Genomic DNA, 24,004 nt, shown 5'->3' with positions numbered 1-24,004 from the left:
CACGTTTTCCAACCTGCTGTGGTTTCAACTGAGCTCAGATCCTCCTCTGTCTCTCTTCATCACTGTCCTCCCACTCTTCTCCCTCAGTCCAGAGAAACACGGCAGCTAATTCATTGCCCAGTTTCCCCGCATACCAAGCACAATCTCTCCATTGCTTAAATACCTCTGACGGTAGTAGAAATGCGTGGTAAATAAAGCTTGTTCATAAAGCTAGAGATTTGTGACAAGCTGCAGTGAAAAAGGATTTCATTCTCTCGTGCTCCGGCTTTTCCCAAGATTTTACTGGTGGCAATTTTGCAGGCTTTGTTCTGTTTTTTTTCACAACTGTTATCCCATTTTAATGGGGTTCAAACTTTACCTTTGGAAAATGTTGGTTTTACTACGCGTTGCTTTTTCTTATATTTGCTAACATTCCCTGCATTTTTCCAGGAGTTACACAGAAATATGTGCAATGTAATTGGTGAGGGTTTTTTTTTTTTTTTACAAACAAACTTCCCAAAAACCAAAGTTGTGAATTTGCAGACACGATAGCATTAAGGAGGTGGGAAAGCTACACATTCCTTTCTCCAAAAATCAGTTTCCTCTCAAAGTTATTATCCCTTTGTGGCTCCATTCCTGGGGGATCCATATTTAGTATTAGGCACAAATCTAGGGAAAATTAGCTCCGGGGTGGGGAAATTAACAGCTTACAAATAAAAAAATTGAGCCTCCTGTCTTAACTTCAACGCCAACTTCCAAATTGTGGTGCAGCGTGATTGTTAAGTTTTTTGTGGTATAACGTACCGTTACATTTCAGTGCATGGAAACCGTGGATCTGTTTCAAAAACAGTTTAAATTATCTCAGTGGGTCCCCAAGGAATTGTTAAAATTCAAATTCTGAGCAAGGCATCTGGGAGCGGAGAGCTTCGTCCCATTTCCTCCCCTTGGCTCTGCTTGATCGCTGTCCTCCACCTTTATTAGCAGCAAAAAATGTAATGTTCTTTTCCCTTGCATAATATTTTTGGGCAGTAGCAGGTACCAGCAGGTAAGACTGAGTTCCAGAAGCTCCCCACATCCCAGAAGTGTAGCTGGTGGTCATAGATAGTTCATTGGTGTTTCCTTGTTTATCCATCCATCTTAAGAGATGTGGATGTCCACAAAAAACTCTGTATGGTCAGAATAACAGAGTTGAAAGGGACCTTGGAGGTCTTCTAGCCCAACCCCCTGCTCAAGCAGGAAACCCTATACCATTTCAGACAAAGAGTTGTCCATTTTTTTGAAACCTTCAGTGTTGGAGCATCCACAACTTCTGGAGGCAAGTCGTTCCACCGGTCAATTGCTCTCACTGTCAGGAAGTTTCTTCTTAGTTTTAGGTTTGTTCTCTTCCTGATTAGTTTCCATCCGTTGCTTCTTGTTCTGCTTTCAGAATGCTGGTCAGATCTGATGACTGGGTTTCCAGGGAGGTTTATGATAGCTACTGAAATCTGGCTGAGAGATTATGGAACTTTTTCTGCAGAAAATGTTAGGGTGTTCTTTGTTCCAAGCGGAAAATGTTAGGGTGTTTTTTGAATCACACAGCAAGGAATGGAAACTCAAGGAAAGCACTGAAAATTACAGATGGCTAGATTAGGTAATTAAAATGTGGGCTAAAAACAGATGTTGGTAATTAATTGTTTCTTCTGGTGTCAGAAATCCTAATTGCACCATTGGAACAGTACAACTTGTAATTCTCCAAATTAAATTGGGGGCCAAGTGTGTCATTCTTTTATACACCGAGAGACAATAAAGTAGGAGTTTTTAAAAAAAACAACATTGAGAGCTCTCCAAGGGTGGTTTCCTAGGAGAGAGAGAGAAAAAAAAAATAGGGCTAAAATACTTGGTCATCTGAAGAATTGAATGGATGAACATTTTATGTTTAAATTGTCTTTGCTTTCAAATTAGCAGCACAATCATGCTTTGTCAAAAGAAAAGGGGTTTTGTTTTTTAGTATGTGTTTATTTAAATAGGACCATCAAAAGGTGTGGATCTTTCCTTTTTGCAAAGTGTAGGATGAACACTGAATGTGTAATTGTTGAGAAGGCTTTACTTTATTATGTAAGTATGACTATGATGGGATCAGTGCAATGACATCTTTCATTCATACCTCCCAATCTTCACTGTACAGGAAGTCCTTGACTTAATAAATCATTCATTTAGTGACCATTTGAAGTTACAACAGCACTGAAAAAAAATGGCTTATGGCCATTTTTCACCCTTCCAACTGTTGCAGCATCCCCACGGTCATGTGATCAACATTCAGACAAACAACTTAACAACTGGGGCAGGGAAGGTTGCAAAATGAGGCGAAAGTCCCTTGACAATTGTCTTGCTTAGGCAACAGAAATGTTAGGCTCAGTTACGGTCGTAAGTCAAGGACTACCTTCGTCATAGTCTGTGAACGTGAACATTGAATGGGTAAGAAGCTTAGCGATCGTCCAATGTAGAATCCATATTACATGTTTCATATGGATTCCATGCATAAGGATTAGAGAACAGACAAACGCACACAATATCATCAAGAGAGACAAAGAATGGAAATGGAAACGGTCACACAGCAAGGAGAAACTGAGGGCAGGTAGACCAAGGCAGTCGTAGAATGGATACCACTTGATCAAAAGCATCCACGAAAGAGAATTAAAACAAGATGGATCAACGACATCAGCAAGTATGGCTGGCCCCATTGGCAAATGGAAGCTCAGGACCATCTTTGTTGGAAACATGCAGAAGAGGCCTTCATCCTGCAGAGGATGATGACATGTTTACACATCAAGGAAGGGACTATAAAATCCTTAGGTTACTAGGAACCTCATGTTTGAGTTGACAGAAGAAATTGATTGATTATGTGCCATCAAGTCAGTGTCGTTTCTTAGCAACCACTTGGAGAGATATTTAGGGCTTCTCCACCACCATTGCGACAACGTTCATCCCCCTTTCTGCTGATTGTCCTCTTCTTCTCTTCCACCTTTCCCAACGTTAGAGGCTTCTCCAGGGAGCTGGGTCTTTGCATCAAGTGTCCATAGTAGGATAATTTGAACCTGGTCATTTGTCCTTTGAGTGAGAGTTGCTTCAGCAATTCGTTTATTTGTTTCCTTGACTGTCCGTGGTATTCTCAGGAGCCTTCTCCAAAACCAAAGTTCAAAAGTGTCGATACTCTTCCTAATCTGCTTCTTCAGTGAAATTGCTTGACCTACAATAGGTTTCTTGACTTCTTAACACTGTTACCAGTTCAGCCAAATTCATTCTTTAGTTAGAAGACCTCTGCAGTCGATTTCTGTAGCTATGGATTAGATTCTTTGTGGATTACAAGGTTGGTTCTATTTCTATCGTTTTCTCCTAACAGTTCCTTTGAACTCTTCATGGGCATACAAACTTTTAAAACCATGACGCAATCGATATGTTAAAGAGAACTTTTCACATACTTAGTTACTAAATATGAGTTAGCAGGGTGTGATCTGGCTGTCAAAAAGGGCAAAGACCCATTTTAGGCAGTATGGAGAGAAATTTAATTTCTAAATCATGGGGAAATAAGGATCAGATGCATCCCGGAGTTCTAGGTCAAATTCTGTGTTCTTTTTTTTATGTTGAAAATAATAAAAAAAAATTTTTGAAAAAAAAAAATTCTGGGCACGTCACTTGAAGAAGAATTTAGACAAATTTGTTAGACAGCCACCTTCCCTGCACTTCTGAATTCTTTTCACTTGAATTGATCAGAGCATGAGAAACCCAAAATGAAAACAAATGGCACGGAAACAATATGTGCTAATGAGCAGATGAAGAGGTATTTGCAGATGGGCTGTTTAGTGTCAGCAGAGAAGGGATGAGAACTCTAAAAGGGTGACGGCTGAATCTAAGGTTGGGTGGGGGCAAGTAGGGGAAGGCAATATTTCACACCCATTGGATGGCTGGAAGAGCCTGGGGGGATCTAGACAATAGCCTCCTTTGTGGAAAAATACAACTTAATTGGCTGCACTGTCTGCCATCCTAGCTGAATTCCAAATTGCTTTATTGCTTTAAATAAGACCAACAGATAAATAGCGACAATTAAACGATCCGGACCAAGGAGAAAATGGTTGTTTTTCAAGCAAGAGTCAGATGACAACCTGACAAGACAGCAAGAAGTCAACGAGGTTCTTTCAGATCATGGCGCTCACCAATAAGATAGGCAAGGACAGCCAGACCACGTACGGCCTTCGTTGGCACCATCCAATCAACAGAAGTTGACCAATCTGACTGTTAGTTGGCACTGGGGACAGAAGAGTGTGCAGGGCAAATTGTGAACTACAGGTAATCCTCAACTTACAACAGTTCACTTAGTGACTGTTCGAAGTTACAACGGCCCTGAAAAAAGTGACTTATGACCATTTTTCACACTTATGACTGTTGTAGCAACCCCAGGGTCACATGATCAAAATTCACTTGGCAACTGACTCATATTTATGCCGGTTGCAGTGTCCCGGGGTCACGTGATCCCCTTCTGTGACCTTCCGACAAGCAAAGTCAATGGGGGGAAGACAGATTCACTTAACCACCGTGGAACCGATTTAACAACTGCCGTGATTCACTTAACAAATGTGGCAAGAAAAGTCGCAAAATGGAGCAAAACTCACTTAACGAATTTCTCACTTAGCAACATCAGTTTTGGGCTCAATTCTGGTCATACATTGAGGACTTCCTGTACACAAGTCCTTCCTTGGCACAGAAAATAGGGTAGTTGAGGCCCAAAAGTCCCCCACCTTGCCACATGGTCTGACCATGGTATGGTGGGGTATGATGAAGTCAGCTGCAACTAAGTAGGAATTAGATGGTGATTTGACATCATGAAAAGTGGATGACAATCGAGTGAGATGGAAACTATTGTCATTGTAAGTGGTGGCCATCTGGGTCTTTGGGGACCACCCCGTTCCAGAGGGTAGGATATGAGCTTGATTTGGAAATTTGGAGGTGATGTTTATTGCAGAATCAAGTTCTGGGAGATAACCTGTGCAGAAGTATATGAGAATGAATGCATGGAAATGATTGACTATGAAACAAACAGAATTTACAGTGCTCAAGGCACAGTTGTTTCGATAGGTTGTTTTGGACTGAATTTGCTACTGAATATTGAATAGAGTTGGGACTTGCCACAAAAAGTGGCAGTGTGAAACTGCTGTCTAGGGGTGCCAGCCAGCCAGCCATTTCCATTTTAAGACAATTCCATTGGATTTACTCCTTTGCAAATACGTTGTTTTCTAACCTTTGGAGACTCAGCCGTTATTAGTTTGAAACCACTCTGCATTCCCAGACTACTTTTTCTGGAAACTCAATAATTCTCCTCTACCAACCTTGAACTCTCTGTGTGCCTTCGTGAGGAACCACATAAATGGAACTGAGTGCGTTATTAGCATTTGTGCTTTTGATAGTGGGGTGAGTTTCTGTTCCATGCACTGAAATCCTCCCCCCTCTTCCCCCCTCCCCCCAATTAATTTGGTGTGGCTGGAAGGAGGTGATGGATAGAAAATTGTTTGGATTGGTTAATGGGGCCTCCATTGCCTTGAGCAACCATGCTACAGAACATTTTCTCTAAAATGGGCTCTAAGGCCCTATAATTCTGCTTTTCTGGAAACTGCCCTTGATCATCTTGTCTAAATAATTTTTTTTAAAAAAAGCAAGACAGTGGACAGAAGATTTTTTTCCCCCAAAATCCAAGAACTGATGCAAATGGTTGTAAGCTGGTAAGTCGAAAACTCCAATCAATATTGTCATATGCTTCATTAAGATCTACAAGCACCATTTGTGGTTGCTAATAAGAGATCATTATTCCACAGAAAAGAGGAGAAGAGAAGAAGTGAAACATCGACTAAAAGAACTGTGAAGGTCATAAGTCAGGCAATGGACAGGATGACAGGGAATGGAGGCCCACCAAGATAAACTGAGTGTTTACCTGCTGCTGGTTGGTTTGACCTTGGGATTTTTTTTTCATATAGCATTCAGACAAATCTCTGGAACTCTGATCAACCTGGAAAAACGCTGAGGAATTTGTGCAAAGTATATTTCTTATTATTATTTTGGAGAACAGATCTGTGCAAAGGACAAAGAGATCGTCATTTGGGCAGTGAGAGCAAAGCCCTGCCAATGATCAAGAAGAATCAGAGTGGTTTATTCTAGATAAGCTCAAGGGAAGCTCTAAAGCTTTTTGAACATTACAGTCATATAGTTGTTTTTTCCAGGAGAGTCTTGACACCATCAGTAGATATTCTCTGGGGTAATAGTGTTCACATGGCAGAGGGGAGATAATGTGGGGGATTTTGAAGAGAAGACAGATCCCTTAACCCCCAGGAGAATTATTGGAGAAAGATATGAGATGGAGAGTGGTTCATTTATTTAAGAAATGGAACTTTAATCATAATAAGAGACTGACAACAACAACGAGCAGGAAGTGACATTAATTAAAGGTGAACTCTTAGTCATAGCATAGGGAGGAAAGGAAAAATGGCCAGTTAATACAGTATCTTGATTAAGATAATAATAATAAAAAAAATGCCCAAGGTGTTGACGTTGGTGACATTAAAAACATAGTATATGAGACAGGAAGAATAAATAGAATTAATGAGGAGTCATTGAATCTAAGTTGAGTTATCCGCAGGGAAATTGTGAACTATCCTGTAGAAATAATCCTACCAGGGGAGGCTTTTCATGTAGGAGGTTCCTGGAGGGTTTAATGCAACGATTCTCAAACTTGGCAACTTTAAGATGGGTGGACTTCAATTCCCAGAATTCCCCCTTTATGATCCAGAAAAAATGGAGTATGATTCTGATGGGGCTCAAGGTTGACTCAGCCTTCCATCCTTCCAAGGTCGGTAAAATGAGGACCCAGATTGTTGGGGGCAATTTATGCCAACTCTGTAAACTGCTTAGAGAGGGCTGTAAAGCACTATGAAGTGGTATATAAGTCTAAATGCTCTTGCTAAGTCCTAAGGAAGGAAGGGAGAAGAAGGAAGGAAGGAAGGAAGGAAGGAAGGAAGGAAGGAAGGAAGGAAGGAAGGAAGGAAGGAAGGAAGGAAGGAAGGAAGGAAGGGCAAGCCCTGGTGGCACAATGGTTAGAATGCAGCATTGCAGGCAAACTCAGCTCACTGCCAGGAGTTTGATCTTGACTGGTTCAAGGTGGACTCAGCCTTCCATCCTTCCGAGGTCGCTAAAATGAGGGCCAAGATTGCTGGGGGCAAAATGTTGACTCTTTGAGAGGGGTGTAAAGCACCGTGAAGCGGTATGTAAGTCTAAACACTATTCTGCTCTTGCTAGTCACCTCCAGATTGGACTCTGGTAATGCACTGTACATAAAGTTGCCCTTGAGGAGCATCTGGAAGCTTCACTTCATGCCGAGCGCAGTGGGGCAGGCAATTACGTGTCCTCCCAGAAGAGCAGATGGCACACCTGTGCTCCACGAGCGGCATTCATTGCCACTTTGATTCTGGGTCCAATTCAAGGTGTTGGTTTCAACTTTGAAAGGCTTTCACAGCACGAGCTTAGTTTATCTAAGGAACTGCCCCTCCTGAATTACATCAACCCATTAGATCTAGCAGACAGGGGATCTATGGACACCCTCTGCCACGGACTTATACAGGTAGTCTCGACTTATAACCATTTGCTTAGTGACTGTTCAAAGTCACAATGGCACTGAGAAAAGTGATTTATGACCGTTTTTCACACGGCCGCTGCACCAGCCCCACGATCGCATGGCCAAAATTCAGATGCTTGGCATCGGATTCATATTTATGACGCTTGCAGTATCCCCACAGTCACGTTATCAAAATTCAAATGCTGGGCAACCCGCATGTATTTATGATGGTGGCAACGTCCCAGGGTCACGTGATCCCCTTTTGTGACCTTCTGACAAGCCAAGTCAAGAGAGAAGCCAGATTCACTTAACAACCTTGTTACTTATTGAACAACAGTGGTTCACTTAACAACTGTGGCAAGAAAGGTCACAAAATGGAACAAAAACGTACTTAACAACCATCTCAGCAACAGAAATATTGGACTCGGTTGTGTTCATAAGTTGAGGACTACCTGCATTTGGTGAGCCCCAGGCAACAGCCTTCTTGGTTACAATATTTGCCTTATGGAACATTATCTCCCCTGAAATCAGGTTAATCCCATCCCTCTTGATGTTCCAGAAGTTCCTCAAGACCTGGTTACATCACCAGGCCTGGGGGTCCCAGAAACTAAAGACATGTTTAGATGGCTCTCCTGTGAGGCAGATATAAAAGGAGGACTAAAAAGCTAAAAAGGAGAGTGGGAAGAAGAATCAAATGTAGCAATCTAAATTTCTTGGAAGAGAAGTAGAAGACAACCCATCTTGAACATGTTGGTGTTTATCGGGATAAAGCTGGCTTTATCAAAAGCAGGCATCAGCCAAGCGATGCCAAAGGACAACTGATTTGCAGTTAAGTTGGCAATTAATCCCACTTATATTGTCCTACGAAGCTTTGTTTCAGCTCAGCTCATTCTGATGTCTTTATTTCTTTTGTTATCACAGGAAGCTTTAGTACAGAGGGTATTTTTAGCACATGGAATGGATTAAATATTCAACTTTATCAATAGGCAGCCTCCGCATGGATGCTCAGGTAGCTAAACTGTTTACCCAGAATGTAGGAAATAGCCATGAAATCTGAATTTCCAATGACTGCAGAGAAGACATGTGGATGTTCTCGGCCTGAGCATAAAGTCAAAAACAGAGAAGAATTGAAGGGTTGCAAGTATTTACTTCTTACGGAGATAAAGGTTATGGATACGGAAAGTGGGTATGGCCAAAACTGAAATACACATCTGAGTAGACTTGCAAGGTGAAGAGGCATTTCTATCCATCCACTGGAATGTTTTAACTTGGATCGATAAATATAAGTGTTAAAGATTATTTGGAGAGAGGTTAATGCCATTTGGGTGATTGGAATCGTGAGATAAGGACAGAATTAAATGAAGCTTTTGGGGAATTGTAATTTAGAAGTCATTTGGGGAAGCTCTCTTTCCTCAATTTTTCATAATGTTGTTACACTGAAGGGATTAGTGGCTGAGACATATAGATATCAGTTCATTCATCCATGTCCCAGAATAGATACATTCTTTTGACTGAGACTCTTAAATCCTATATTTAAAAGTAAATATTTGTGGTTAGCAGAGAAACGTATGACAGGATGAAAAAAATATTCATCAAAAGGGACAAACTAATAGCAACTCTTGCACTGTATCAAAATAAACCAGGGATTTGAGTTAAAGTAATTTAATTGGGAAATAGCAACGAGTCTAGTATTAATTAAGCCACGTTCTCCGGAAGTGTGACTCAGAGCAAATTAATGCACTGATGGAATATAACTGCACAAGGTTAAATAATATCCTTAGAACAGTTTTGATCTAGGACATATCATCAGAATTGATTTATCGTGTCGGCTGCAGTTGTTCTTGTGTTCCGCTTGCTTGAATAACGTTGCAAAACATGTTTTCTTAATAAAATCTGATACATCAAGATCATTTGCAAGACGCTCTAAAATAGTGTTGCAAAATATTTTAATTGTTTCTGGGTAAACATGATCGTTATTGTACCTTATCAACCTTCTCCCTGGCTTTTCTTCAGATACAAAGCAGAGCAGCTTGCAACATGGATTAAAATCAATTAAGAACAATAACATCAAATTACAGATAATAGAAACAGGAGAACTCCATTTGACAGCCCTCCAGTAAAAACAACTCTGTAACAAATTATAATAGAAAAAATATATATCTCAGAGCAATACCAGACTGGGAAAAATAATGAACGGGATTCATTCCATGCAAAATCTTCCTTAAAAGGTTAATTCTTGAGTTGACTATGATATTTACAGTAAATCACAGCTAAGGTTTCCTAAGGAGAAGGTTTCACAAAGATGGTGCCATAACTAAAAAAGCCCTGTTTTTTTTTTTAATTCACAAAATGCTGCATTTTAGTCAGAACAGTCTGGCTTATAACTCTGGGCTATCCTTGTGCTCTTCCAACCAAGTACAAAACAGGTTTAATCCTGGTTAGCATTTTAGAAATCAGCCATGATTAGTGAGGTAGTACCACCTGCCACAATCCATTCAAGATCATCTCCATCAAACCCATGAACTTTATTCCCTATTGACTTGAACCAAGAATTTCCTTGTTTAATTGTCTTTTATTCTGTCCCAGATTATTGTTTTTGAAACGGTCTGGCGTTTGGGTCCCAATAACATTTTTTTCCTTGTTCCCTGTTTTCTTCAGCTGTCTTCTGCCTTGTTGTTTGATGCAGTCTATGCTGTGGTCAGCGCAGTACAAGAGCTGAACCGGAGCCAGGAAATTGGTGTGAAACCCTTGTCTTGTGGATCTGCCCAAATCTGGCAACATGGCACAAGTTTGATGAACTACCTCAGAATGGTGAGAATGGATTGAGCGTGGAGGATTTGAGAATGGGGGTTCACCCTTGTTGTCGGAATGAGATAGACCGAAGTCCGGCTTAGAGGTTAACCATAAAGCAAGGTTGTAGGACTGTAGGAAGCCTCATCAGAACAGGCCCTAAGAGTCTGTATAAATATCTCCACTGAAGGAAACCATCTCATCCCCTGACAGTTTGTTCCATATCCTTCTAGAACAGGGGTCTTCAAACTTGGCCTTTTTATGTCTTGTGGACTTCAACTTCCAGAATTCCTCAGTCAGGCGCACTACTCTAGAACAACATTTCTCAACCTTAACAACTTTAAGATATGTGGACTTCAGCTTCCAGAATCCCCTCGCCAGCATATTGAAATCCACACATCTTAAACTTGTGGCGAAACAATGTTCTAGAAGATGCCTCCTAATATTTGGCCTGAGACAGCCATATCCATGAAACCCCCTCTCCATCTTCTGATCACCTCGTCCTTGCTCACTCACTTGAAGTAAGTCTCTCTTTGTCCATTGCTGGCCATTACTGGTGCTTCTTCTGCATCTTGGCTTCCTTGACAAAAACATGGGCAGTGTCTCTGTGTGATTAAAATAGGCAGAACTGGAGGGTCAGAACATGTGCCAAGGAACCATAACATAGTTAATGGTTTCAATGGAAGAATCAGAATAAAGAATCAAGAAGACAAGATCCATCAGTTGGACATAGGCCCTAGGTACAGCTGTCCAACCTTGGCCACTTTAGGACCTGTGGACTTCAACTCTCAGAACTCCCCAGCCAGCATGGCTGGCTGGGGAATTCTGGGAGTTGAAGTCCACCAATCTTAAAAGTTGCCAACGTTAGACACCCTTGTTCTAGTGTTTATTGAAGATGTTGGCCAACTTCAACCCAGAAGGTAAGATTGTCAAATCACTGGCAAGTTTGCCTTTTTTTAATGATAGGTCCTCAGGATCCCCTCAGCTATTTGGCAGTCCTTTTCCAAATCTCAAGTAGGCAAACAAAATAAAATGTTTTCAACTTCCTACAGGGCCTGAATGTATAGTTGCTCAGTTGGGGGATAATGTCCTTTTATTAAGAAGATCTGTCAGTATCTTGCAAATTCTGTGCTGGCTTTGTTGAATCTTGGTTGGGTTTCACCCTGCTGTGTATGGATATGACTCATATCCATCTGCACAAAGGAGACCCTTTATTATTTTGGCTTTTGATGATGGATAAGTCACTTGACATGTCCATCACAAGCTCAGTTGGGACTTTATATTCTGCCGAAAAAAATGAATCCCTAACAGGAATTACTGCGGTTCTATTTTCTCCTATGTGGGATCTGTATTACTGGAAAATCAGTAATCTAATGCTTTGTCAACAATTAGCAGAGTGTGGTTATCTGTATTTACCAGACCTTTACTCCATCATGCTTCATGTTCACAGAACCCAATGTGATGCCTGATGCTACCCAGCCATGTAATGGCTTCCCGTCAACTCCCAGGCAATGTGTTTGAATTAAGCACTCACTTTTGACAGTGCAAATTCATAGCTATGGTGATGGCAACACAGATCTCTGCAGAAGGTAGAGAAAGAGGCAGACCAGCTGTTGAGGTAGAAAGAAAGTTGGCTTGGTCCCCACCTTTTCACAATGCACCTGGACTTCCTCCCCTCTCACCTGATCACATTGGTAGTCTGTCCAAAGCCTTCCCATCTTCCTGCCTGATCTGAAACCTCTCATGACTGTGAGGAGCAAGAAACATTTCCAGTAGTTTTCATAGAATCATAGAAACATGGAATTGTAGAATCGTAGAAACGTAGAATCATAGAATCGTCTATGGAGATTCTCATTCATCCAGGTATGGTTGTCCCAGATGCTTTTTTCAGGAAGCAATTGGACTTTCTTGTGTGTGTTTTTGAAGACACAAGAAACTCATCCAAGAAACTTCTTCAGCTCTGACTAGATGGTGGGGAGTGGAAGGATTTATACTCCTTGCAGACAGAGGATCATTTGCATTCCTTTAGAGAGTCGTTTAAACCATTTTGGAGGTTTACCTGTGTCCTCAGGGTCACCTGAAAAGTGCAAATGTGTGTAGAGCCTTCTTGGCTGCAGGATGTTTTCTGCCCTGTGCCCAGTGGTGGGATTCAGCCAGTTCGCGCCAGTTTGGCAGAACCGGTAGCTAATTTTTTGTTGCCCAGGCCCAGAACGGACTTCTGGAAGTGGCATCCACACAGAGAACCGGTTGTTCACATATTTGAATCCCACCACTGCCTGTGTCCCTTCACTGTTGGGTTTCAATGACTCTCTAAAGGAATGCAAATGACCCTCTGTCTGCAAGCAATATACTGTAAATCCTTCCACTCCCCACCATCTAGTCCAGTGGTTCTCAACCTGTGGGTCGGGACCCCATTTGGGGTCGATCGACCATTTCACGGGGGTCACCAAGCAAGGCTGTCTGCCATTTTTTTGTCCGCCATTTTTTTCCCCTTTTCCGGCGGGTGCCTTACCTCCCTTGGGCTGGGCCAGCTGGTGGTTGGCCTGCTCCGTCTCTGCCGCTTGCCAGCTACGCCTCGGCCGGCGTAGGGGGCGGAACCACGCATGCGCAGCGCTCCCGGGCAGGGAAAGTCCTCGACTTACAACCGGTTGGGTAGTCCTCGACTTACGACCGATTTAGTCCTCGACGTACGACCGGTTTAGTCCTCGACTTACGACCGGTTGGGGTCGCGGCATTAAAAAGGTTGAGAACCACTGATCTAGTCAGAGCTGAAGTAACTTCTTGGATGAGAAGTGAAACATCTTCAAAAGAAACACAAGAAAGTCCAGTTGCCTCCTGAAAAAAGCACTTTTGGGACAAACGTAGAATCGTAGACTCGTAGGGCTGGAAGGGAACTTGGAGTCCAAGATCCAAGATGTAACATGCAAGACTATGTTTTCCCTTCTGGCTTGACATAAGAAGCGTAGGGCTTTGTCCTTCAGACTCAAAGAGAAGAGTCTCCATGTGGCGCTGCAACTCACCCTCTCTTGGACAGGTAGAATTGGAAGGTCTCACTGGCCACATAGAATTCAACAGCAAAGGTCAACGATCAAACTATGCTCTGAAAATCCTGCAGTATACCAGGAATGGCTTCAGACAGGTAAATAAAGGTATTTTCTTTAACTGCCATTTGTACTCTGGTTCAGCACCATCTGTTTCTTTATGTTGTGACCTTTGTTCTTAAAATAGAATGGAATGGAATGGAATGGAATGGAATAGGATAGGATAGGATAGGATAGGATAGGATAGGATAGAATAGAATAGAATAGAATAGAATAGAATAGAGCTGGAAGGGACCTTAGAGATCTTCTAGTCCAGCCCCCTGCTCAAGCAGGAGAGCCTATATTGTCTCAGACAGATGTTCTTGTTGACATGGTTCCTCTAGAAAAATGTCTTTTGTCTTGTTGCCTGTTGGTTTATGCTGATTATAAGTTTGGAACCTCCTTCCTACATCTAATTTATTGGGGGGAGAACCCCATTTGGTCCTTTTGTTGCTAAAATGAGATATTCGAGGTAACTTTTGGGGGGCTGATTTTTATCCTGGTGGAAAGAGGGCCAGAGATGCAGATATTGTCTTTGCAAATAATGCATAAGCTCACCTAGCATCCACGATAGGGGATGGGAGGCACAAAGGGTGCAGAATAAGTAATCCGCTTTAGCCCAGCACCTTGAAGGACAGCTTCAGATGTGACAGCAAGCTAGAAATGGGAGAAGGAGCAGAATCGGGCACCTTCTGCATAGGCCACTTTAGAGCAATTTCCGTTTGAAGTGATTGTGGCATCTTTGCAGCCTTAAAATGACTTCCTTTCAAAAGTCTCTGGGCGACTTCAGTGAGCAATTCCAGCTTAAATCAAATAAAGATTTAGTTCTGTTGCTTGGGGAGATGCTCGCTCTGCTGACCCACGGCCAGACTGAGCTGAATTTAATCGTCTCTTTCAACTCTGCTGAATATGGAGGAAGAGCTCACCTGTGGTCTGATCGGCTTCCGTCCTTCTGAGGCAAAGCTGAACAATGCAAAGGGTCAGAATACAGAATCACAGAGTCGGGAGGGACCCTGGAGGTCATCTAGTCCAACCCCTGCTGAAGCAGGAGACCCTATTCCAGAGGTCCTCAACCTTTTGGGCACCAGGGATTGGTTATGTGGAGAGAGATTTTTCCACGGACTGGAGAGTGTGTGGTTTTGGGTGCTGCCTGCATCCCACGGATGGGGCTTTGCTTGTTTGTGCGGACTGGTTGCTGGCATGCCACGGCTCGGTACTGGTTCATGGACCAGGGGTTGGGGACTCTTGCCCTATTCCATTCAGGACAAGTGGCCCTCCAGTCTCTTCTTAAAAGCCTCCAGTGATAGAATACCCACAACTTCCAGAGGCAAGCCGTTCCACTGGCTCATTGTTCTAACTCTCAAGCAATTTCTCTTTAGTTCTAGGTTGCTTCTCTCCTTGATAATGTTCCATCCGTTACTTCTTGTCTTGGTCAGTTTTCAATGTGATCAAGATAAAAAAAAAAAAAAAAACAACACCGTGCGCAGGCCATGTCTCCAAGCTGGCTTCCCGTTGGTTTGGCTCCTGTCCCACAATGGCAGGTTGGATCGCAAAACACACCAACAGCCAATTTCGGTCCAAGCTGCAGCCTTTTGAGCCTCTCGAATTATTAATGACAACATTATAATGCTTTACATACTCAAAGCGCTGAATAAACACGAGCTGTGGGCCGTGCAGTTATGCGGTACGGTTGGCTTAAATAATGCAGTTGGCTGATAAATAATAGAGGAGGCAAATACTTTGGTGCTTGGAACAGAAGCAGTTTTAGGCTCCAATCTCAACTTACAGGGCTTCCACGCCGAAGGAGCTTCGTGCCGGCTTGCTCTCTTTTAAGCTGGATCATTTGCAGATTCCAGGATCTGAACTGCAAGAGGCAGCCAAAAGATCAAGGACCTTTAGTGACGACTCATTGGCAAGGAACTGCATGGAAAAAGACAGCTTTGAGGATTCTTGGAGGATTCACCCCGACCTTCAGGACTCAAAATGTTTTTAATGGAATGATTAAAGATGAATGAATGATTAGTGATTAAGCTGGGAAAAAAAAGTGACTTCAGACCGGTCCTCTGATTTGCAACCGTTGGAGCATCCTCATGGTCATGTGATCAAAATTCAGGTTTTGGGCAACTGGCATGTATTTGTGACAATTGCCCTGTCCTGGGATCACGTGATCCCTATTTGCAACCTTCCCAGCTGGCTTCTGGCCAGCAAAGTCAATGGAAGAAGCCAGATTCAATTAACCACCGCATAATTCACTTAACGACGGTGACAAAAGGGGTCGTAACAGGGGGCACAACTCACTTAGCAGCTGTCTTGCTTAGCAACAGAAATTTTGGCTGAAACCCGAGGACTGTCTGTGTAGTTGAAATTCAGTACACGTTGTTTTGGGTTTTTTCCCCCCATTTTCTTGTGTTTTATATCAAGCCCAGTTATTTTGGAGGGATGTGCAAATAGGGATGTGAAAAAGGTGACATTAAGGAATGTTCTCGCTCCAGGAAAGTTGCTTGTGCTAGAAAGTTCTGTCTCCAGAAAAGGCATCACGGACCTTTAAAAAAGTTCCAAAACAGCAGCTACTTTGCAGACCCACAAAACCTATGGTAAAACTGGTAGGCAGGAACGGTGGGTTGGAAAGAGCAATCATACTGAGTCCCAGACTAGCCTTCTCACCAATTAGCTCTCTATCTAGATGGGGAAATTCCCACAATGCTTACACTTGCAGGGATGTTTAAATATGCCATCCACGTCTTCAGTCAGACGGGAGCTAGTTTGGGAAGAAACCTTCATATAACATTTGATTCTTGGGGTGGAGAAGCTCTGCTTCCCTAGATGGGTGGTTTGGGTTTGGGTTTGGTTTTTTTTTTTTTTTACTATTCTTGTTTTTTATTTCCTTCTCTCTCTTTTGCCTGTGCTGCCTGTTCCTCAGCTCTGCTAGAAAATTCAGTGAATTTTGAAGTTGCTGGCGATTCCTAGCAGCCGGCAAATTAGCTGTGCTTAAAGCTTTCTCTTTTCTGCTGATGGCCAGCAGCATTTAGTGATTGAATATTTAATATATTTACATAGCAGACCTCAACATGGTGTTGTGTTTAGTCGAAGCTGGCTAAGTGTATTTGAGAAGGAATTCTCCAGCCCCCCGAGTAGCGGTTTCAGCTTGCAGAAAAATGCCAACTCATTGCCTTGACTGCTTCCTGGAAAAGAATGAGCCTATCAAATCTTTTTTTGAATTTTGGGGTGGACATTCATGGTCTGGTAGAATCAGAACTGAGTTCAGGTTGTGTGGTTTGGCTCCCATTTTAGCTCAGGGGGTCCTAATATTATCTGAGCATCAGAGCATCTGCTTTGCACCCCCAAACTCCAGGCATCTTCCAGTAGAGCTAAAAATACTGTTGGGAACCCAAAACAGTGACAATGGCAGTTAACTCTGATTTAGTAAATAAATTACAATTGGGTATTGTTTGTGCAATATGCTAAACCAGGAGTCATAGCTTAGAAATTACGGTGGCTAAGATTCACGCAGCGAAACAGGGCACACCCAAAGCAGGAAAAGCACATTGTCATTGCTAACAATATTATTGCCCTGTGGTAAGATAGGCCACCAATAAATTGGAAAAGAAAGAAAGAAAGAAAGAAAGAAAGAAAGAAAGAAAGAAAGAAAGAAAGAAAGAAAGAAAGAAAGANAGGAAGGAAGGAAGGAAGGAAGGAAGGAAGGAAGGAAGGAAGGAAGGAAGGAAGGAAGGAAGGAAGGAAGGAAGGAAGGAAGGACCAGATGGCTCAAAGATCTGAGTTAGGAGAAGGCAGATAACTATGTTCCTCCATGCCGGGGGAACCCTTTCCAACCTGAAGAAACATTTCATCAGCCAAATGAACCAAATAATCTGAAATGCAACCTTGTACTCATACATTTTATAGGAAAGAGCAGCTGCCGTTGCTAGTAACCAGAAGCTCCAGCAGGAATTCTTGAGTCTATTGCCTGCCTCTTTCAAGCAGGCTCAAATGAGATGACTCTTACATTATTCTGAAACTCCAAATTTCCACTGTCATTCCTTCTCAAGGCAATCAACTTCCAAGGCCCCTACACAATTTCCCAACCGGAATTTTTGCAGCTTGTTATCCATACTGTATTAGTATTTGGGGTGTGTGTGTGACATGTGAAACCCTTTAGATTGCCAAGGGGTTCCTGGTCTAATTATCCCATCAATTCTTGTGCAGCTCCTTTTCTTCTCTTTTGTGTCCCATAAGCCATGACAAGGAGCTTCAGAAACAAATGATCATTACTTTTCCCCCTTTGGGGAAGGAGGAGCCGCCTTGACAAATATAGCCAGGAGCACAAAGTGAGCTTATTTTTATTTCAGGTCGCAGAGCCATATGACTGCGTTGCCCCCATTCAAGGCCACCGGTTCAGGGCTGCTTACCGCCTTAAGAAATGGAAAGTCATGTTTTGATCTCTGGAGAGCCCAGAGAATGCAGCCGGGTCACGTTCCCGTGGGATCCATTGTACTTGGGGTTGCAGGCCCCGTTGGCAGTTTCCCAATTATTGGAAATACATGTGGTCTTTTGAGGCTTTGCTTGAAAGCCACCAGCAGCTCTTTGGGGTAGGAGAAGAAGGTGAGCGAGACTTCAGAGGAGAGGCCTCTTCAGCTTTCGGTTTACTCAGATGAGATTCAAAGCTTGAATCTCGATTTCCCGGTCAGAAAGTTCTCCAGCTGACAGCTGCCTTGAGATGACTGGAACAGGATGAAAAGCCCTCGCTGTGTCTCGGAGAAATAAGTCTAGATGAGTCTCTTTTCAGAAAGTTAGGAACAGCCTCTCTACATTGGGAGTTTCTAGGTTGGCATCTCTGTGCCCAAAGTAGCCAGCTGGATGAAGGCCGTCAACCAGGCGGGCAACACGGTTGGCCAACTGATTTGGCTGGCCTCACAACTGCCTTCTCTTCTGTACGGGTAGTCCTCGGACGTACAACCACAGCTGAGCCCGGACTTTCAGTTGCTAAGCAAGGCCGTTGTTAAGTGAGTCTCGCCCCATTTTACGACCTTTCCTGCCACAGTTTTTAAGTGAATCGCTGCAGTTGTTAAGGGAGTCACACGTTGTTAAGTGAATCTGGCTTCCCCAGATTTGCTGGTCAGAAGGTTGCAAAAGGGGATCACGTGACACTGGGACGTTGCAACCATCATACATTCATGGCCATTGAAGTCCGCAAGTCTTAAAAGGTTGGACACCCCTGACGAAGCTCCATGGAACTGGGGAAAGGAACATCTAATTCTTTCCTGCACATCATTGTTAACCTCACAGTTATTATTTCCCTTTGGATCAAAACATGCATTCCTGGCAGATTTAACCAGCAGGAAGTTAACAGTTTTACCCTGTGCTGTGGTTCCAGCTGGACCAGATGGTACTGTTCCTTCTCTGGACTTACGATTTTTGCCTCTCCCATTTTTACTTGATTTAGATCATTCTTCCCTGGGGGGAGGCGGAAAGAGTGATGTGGGCGGTGAGCATAATTCTTCACCATCAGGAAGGGAGAGAGAGAGACAGAGAGAGAGAGAAAGGGAGGGGGAGAGAGAGGGAAAGAGAGGGGAGAGAGAGATGGAAAGAGAGAGGGAGATGGGGAGGGGGAGGGAGGGAGAAAGAAGGAGAGAGGGAAAGGGAGAGTGGGAGAGGGAAAGAGGGAGGGAGAGAAGGAGAGAGGGAGGGAAGGAAAAATGAGAGAGAGGGAGAGATGGAGGGAGGGGAGGGAGAAATAGAGAGAGGGAGGGAGAAAGAAAGAGAGGAAAAGAGGGAGAGAAAGGGAGGATGGAGAAGGAGAGATGGAGGGAGGGAGAGGGAGAAAGAGAAAGAGGGAGCAAGAGATAGGGAAAGAGAGGGAGGGACACAGAGAGAGAGAGAGAGAGAGAGAAACAGAGAGAGAGAGAGAGAGAGAGAGTTCTATGTAAACGTTCTTGGATGTCTTCACCTTCAGCGACAGACAGAAGCGTCTGGGAAGGAGATCTATTAGCAATATTACACTGCCATTGAGAGAGTCAGCTTCAAGCCAGAGTCAGCACAGGACATTATGGGATAACCTTGAGACACAGATGTATTTAGCCGTCCATTGTAGAAGCAAGGGGTCATACGGCTCAATTGTCGGAGGAGGCAGCAGCAGTAGTCAATTAATTTGGGCATGCCAGCAGGGAAAATACAAATTATGGACTTAGAGGGCTGTCAGAATTAAAGGTAATCTGTTTCTAAATGGCTGGGGAAAGAGGGGCAGGGGCCAGAAATAAATGCTCTGTTACCGAGGGACAGTACTGCCACAGTGAAGAATATTACATTGTAGTTAAGAGTGTAATCTAGGAAGAGACAATGGTAGACTTTTGAGTTTAACGTTGATCCGCCATGCAGAACTTGTAAAAATTACGAAGAAGACATTGTGGGACATCTGAGTAATATTGTGTAGGTCAGGCGTGTCCAACTTGGCAACTTGAAGACCTGCAGACGTCAACTCCCAGAACTGAGCACCCTAAATTTTGGGCTCGTTGTTGGTCAAGGACAACCTGTACTTGGTACAGTGTTGGGCTGAGACTAAGCAGGTCTGATTGCTAACCCAGGAAAAACTGAGTAGGTTATTCTGCAAAGAGAGACATTCTCCATGCTGAGATTTTGGTAAGTTTTCCTATGTTTCATTGAGCGCTTTTATCCTCTGACGATCCTGGCAAGACAGGCCAGGTTGAAAGACAGTAACTAACCCTTCAAGAAACCTTAATTGAACAAGCTGTGATTTCAATTCTGTATCACCTTTCTCATTTTTTTCAAGAAATGAAAATGTGGTTCAGAGCACAGCTGGAGAGAAATCTCTTTGGTTATCCAAAAACTTGGTTCCTATGTAGGTAACACTAATCTAATCGCACCAGACCACAGTCTTAATATCCTCATTACCTGTACGCTTAATCGAGTTCAAAATCTATTTAAACTGATTATTGCATTAGCTGAAGTGGGATTTCAAGTTGTTAAAGAGTTTGGTTTGGTTGAGACGTTTGCACCAGCCAAATGAAGCAGATCCCGTGTGGTCGTCAAGTCCGGTACTTCTTCACTGTCATCCTATAGGTCTTTAAGTAATTGTGATCCTGGCATGCTTCTCTATCTGTCTTTTATCTCAAGATGAAAGATACACAACTTGATAAACTGAGGTGCTTAAAGAGAAGGGGAGATATCGAGAACGAACTGTGGGTCAAGTTTTCCCCATAAGATCCTTAGCGCTTGGAGAGATAATAAAAACATGCAGTATTGAATGAATGGAAAAATTGGGTATCTCTGTTTTGCTGTGCTGGGCTGACAGCTGTAAGGCAAAAATAAAATAAAATAAAATACAGTCCTTTCATTCTTCAGGGTAGAAGCTGCAGCAAATGTCATTAGCAATTCTGGGATTCTTCAAAGAATGCCTTTGCAAAACTCTTCTGCTTGCAAAATGATCTAATGTCCCCTGTCTGTTGCACCTTAACAGGTCCATCTGGGTCACCCACAAAGCAAAAAGGGTCAGTCTTAAAACCAAGTCTCCAAAATTGGTAGCATTTGAAACTCAGGACTCCTCACTCGTGTTTGCTTAAAAACAACAACAAACCCACAAACAGTGTGTCAGAAAGGATTTATGGCTCTGTTCCATTGCCACCGGAGAGTGTAAATTAGTTTGTAGAAGAGTAAAATAGAAGCCTAGATGGAATGGCTTAGAGTGGCTATCGGATTGTTGGGGTTGATTAGCTTGAATGATATCATTAACAAAGGGTTAATTAATCTTTTGGAAGCAATTATAGAGGAAAGGAGGCTACGGTCATTAGTAACCAAAACAGAACCGTGGAAACTGTGCCTTTATATCAGAGCATCTTACTAGAGTACACCTTGGCAGTTGAGGAACTGAAAATCTAGTTTTGTTAAGGTATGTTCATTTATTTATTTTATGTATAAAATTTATTGGCCCATCTTGCCATAGGGCAACCCTGGGCAGCTTACGATCATAAAAATATGTCTATACATATACAATAAAAAATAAATAAAAAATTGAACATTAAAACCTAAGGAGACATGGGGAGGGCTGGGGCGGAGTAGGGGGAGGTGGGATCTGTTGTTACTCAACCACCTCCATTGCACTGTTCCCACATTGGGGCGCCAAGCTGACTGGCAGAGCCAGTTCTTTAGACCCTTACGAAAAGATAGGATAATTGGGGCCAACCTCACATGGGGGGGGGACAAGATGTTCCAGAGGGCAGGAGCAACAGCAATGTTGGAGGAGCAATGCTTTCTACACTGATATCAATGCTTGTGCTGAAAAAAAGATGTTGAGACTCTAGAAAGAGTGCAGAGAAGAGCAACAATGATGATTAGAGGCTAAAACATACGGTTGCTGGAATTGGGTATGTCTAGTTTAATGAAGAGAAGGACGAGGGGGGACATGATAGCAGTCTTCCAATATCTCAGGGGCTGCCCCCAAAGAAGAGGGAGTCAAGCTATTCTCCAAAGCGCCTGAAGGCAGGACAAGAAGCAACGGGTGGAAACTAATCAAGGAGAGAAGCAACCTAGAACTAAGGAGAAACTTTCTGACAGTGAGAACAATTAATCAGTGGAATGGTTTACCTCTAGACCTGAGATCCTCAACCTTTTGGGCACCAGGAACCGGTTCTGTGGAGAAAGGTTTTTCCATGGACTGGAGAGTCCATGGTTTTGTGTGCTGCCTGCATCCCACGGATGGGGCTTTGCTTATTTGTGCGGATCGGTTGTTAGCATGCTGCAGCCCGGTACTGGTCCACAACCCAGGGGTTGGGGACCCCTGCTCTAGACGTTGTGTGTGCTCCATCACTGGAGGTTTTCAAAAAGAGATTGGACGACCATTTGTCTTAATGGTATAGAGCTTCCTGCTTGAGCAGGGGGTTGGACTAGAAGACCTCCATGGTGCCTTCCAACTCTGTTATTCTATTAAGTTCCCTGCCTCCATGATGCTTCCTATTATCCTGTGTATAAGGGTTTCTCTATGGTGGAGCACTTGGAACAATCCCCACAAGTTTGTTTTTTTTTAAAAATTGTGGTTATGACAAACCCTGCCAAGGCCAGGTCCTAGCTGAGTTCTGCAACATAATGCTGGTGGGATATATTGTAAAGCTAATGAAGCATTGACCGCTCCATGTTGCAGAACTGGCACTATTGTCCTGCCAGACTGGCCATATGGCAGAAGCAGGCCTATTCTGGTAAGTCGCCACTCTTTCTTTCCTCTTTGCAGATCGGTCACTGGCACGTTACAAAAGGCCTTTCGATGGATAATCAGATCTTCTCTACCAATGTGTCAGAGAGCCTCTTCAACACCACACTTCTGGTCACCACCATCCTGGTAAGCATGGAGGGTCAGAATGACCCCTTTTTTTTCAAGTAATGGAGACATAGCCTCTTATTGTCCTCTACACCAGATGTCCCCAACCAGGGACCGGTTCCGTGGAGAGAGGTTTTTCCGAGGACCGGAGAGTGAGTGGTATTGTGTGTTGCCTGCATCTCGCAGATGGGACTTTGTTTATGTGGACCAGTTGCTGGCATGCTGCGGCCCAGTACCGGACCGGGGGTTGGGGACCCCTGCTCTACACCAGCTTTTTTCCAACTTGGTGTCTCGTAGACTTATTAGGATTACAAGAACCAGCATATTAGCTGGGAATGCTGAAAATTGTAATCCCAGCACATCTGAAGGATGCCAGCTTGAGGAAAAGTGTTCAAAGTGCTATCATTTCATGCATAGGTCTATTTACAAAACTCTCGAAGGAACATACAATCCCATTGCGAATTTGCAGAAGTTATTGAATTTTTCATGGCGCTGTTGTGCACAAATCTATTTTTGATACATTCAGTACCAGCAAGGATGAAACTTGAAATGGGATCCATATGCATCCCACTTTTCCATTCTTCTCCAATGGGATTTGGATTAGATCCATTTTAGTGATAAAGATGGAGAAGTCATCTTCCCTTTGTCTAGGACGTCTTGTTGTAGTAAGGATTATACAATCTGAGTGATCTCAGATAATCTAGGGAAATGTTTTCGTAACATCAAAAAACTCCTTGCTTTGCTCCCAGCCCCTTGTGGCCAAGGGCTTCTTAGTCTTTTCAGTTGTCCACTGCTTCAAAGTTCTTCAAAACATCCTCATGGATTTCCATCCATGGAAAATTAAGTCCAGCAGCAGTTTGTATTCTGACTGACATCTTTCCCAGATTAGCAGGCTCAGTTCTTCCATTTGTTTGTTTGTTTGTTTGTTTGTTTGTTTGTGAAATTTATATGGCCGCTGCCTACTCACTCACAGCGACTCTAGGCAGCTTACAAGCAACTCCATCAGCTAATTTATTGTCTGCCAGAATTATGCCTGGGGAAACTCCCTATGAAGTTTCTTCAACCAGGCACAAGTGCCAAGGTGTCCCACAGTAACAGTCATGCTACAACTCAAGGGATAGAAGTAACTGGTCCTCAAGTATTACTCTATTGCCACCCCAGGCCACTGTCACACTGGCCGAACAATCAGGGCACTTTGAT

The 24,004-nt window shown here is 43.2% G+C and overlaps 1 protein-coding gene across 1 annotated transcript in view; it reads left to right on the top strand.

The window, feature by feature from the left end:
- GRIK4 (glutamate ionotropic receptor kainate type subunit 4) overlaps positions 1-24,004 on the top strand; it is a 112,966-nt gene that overhangs the window by 49,003 nt on the left and 39,959 nt on the right. The window contains exons 8-10 of the mRNA XM_015813736.1: positions 10,271-10,423; positions 13,437-13,541; positions 22,718-22,825. Coding sequence (XP_015669222.1) covers positions 10,271-10,423; positions 13,437-13,541; positions 22,718-22,825 — 366 coding nt within the window. The remainder of the gene's footprint in view (positions 1-10,270; positions 10,424-13,436; positions 13,542-22,717; positions 22,826-24,004) is intronic.

Source organism: Protobothrops mucrosquamatus, unplaced genomic scaffold (assembly GCF_001527695.2).
Source record: "Protobothrops mucrosquamatus isolate PMUCROS unplaced genomic scaffold, P.Mucros_1.0 scaffold186, whole genome shotgun sequence".
Taxonomy (NCBI): Eukaryota; Metazoa; Chordata; class Lepidosauria; order Squamata; family Viperidae; genus Protobothrops; species Protobothrops mucrosquamatus.
The sequence above is the reverse complement of the archived record's forward strand: the minus strand, read 5'-3'. Positions and strand labels throughout refer to the sequence as shown.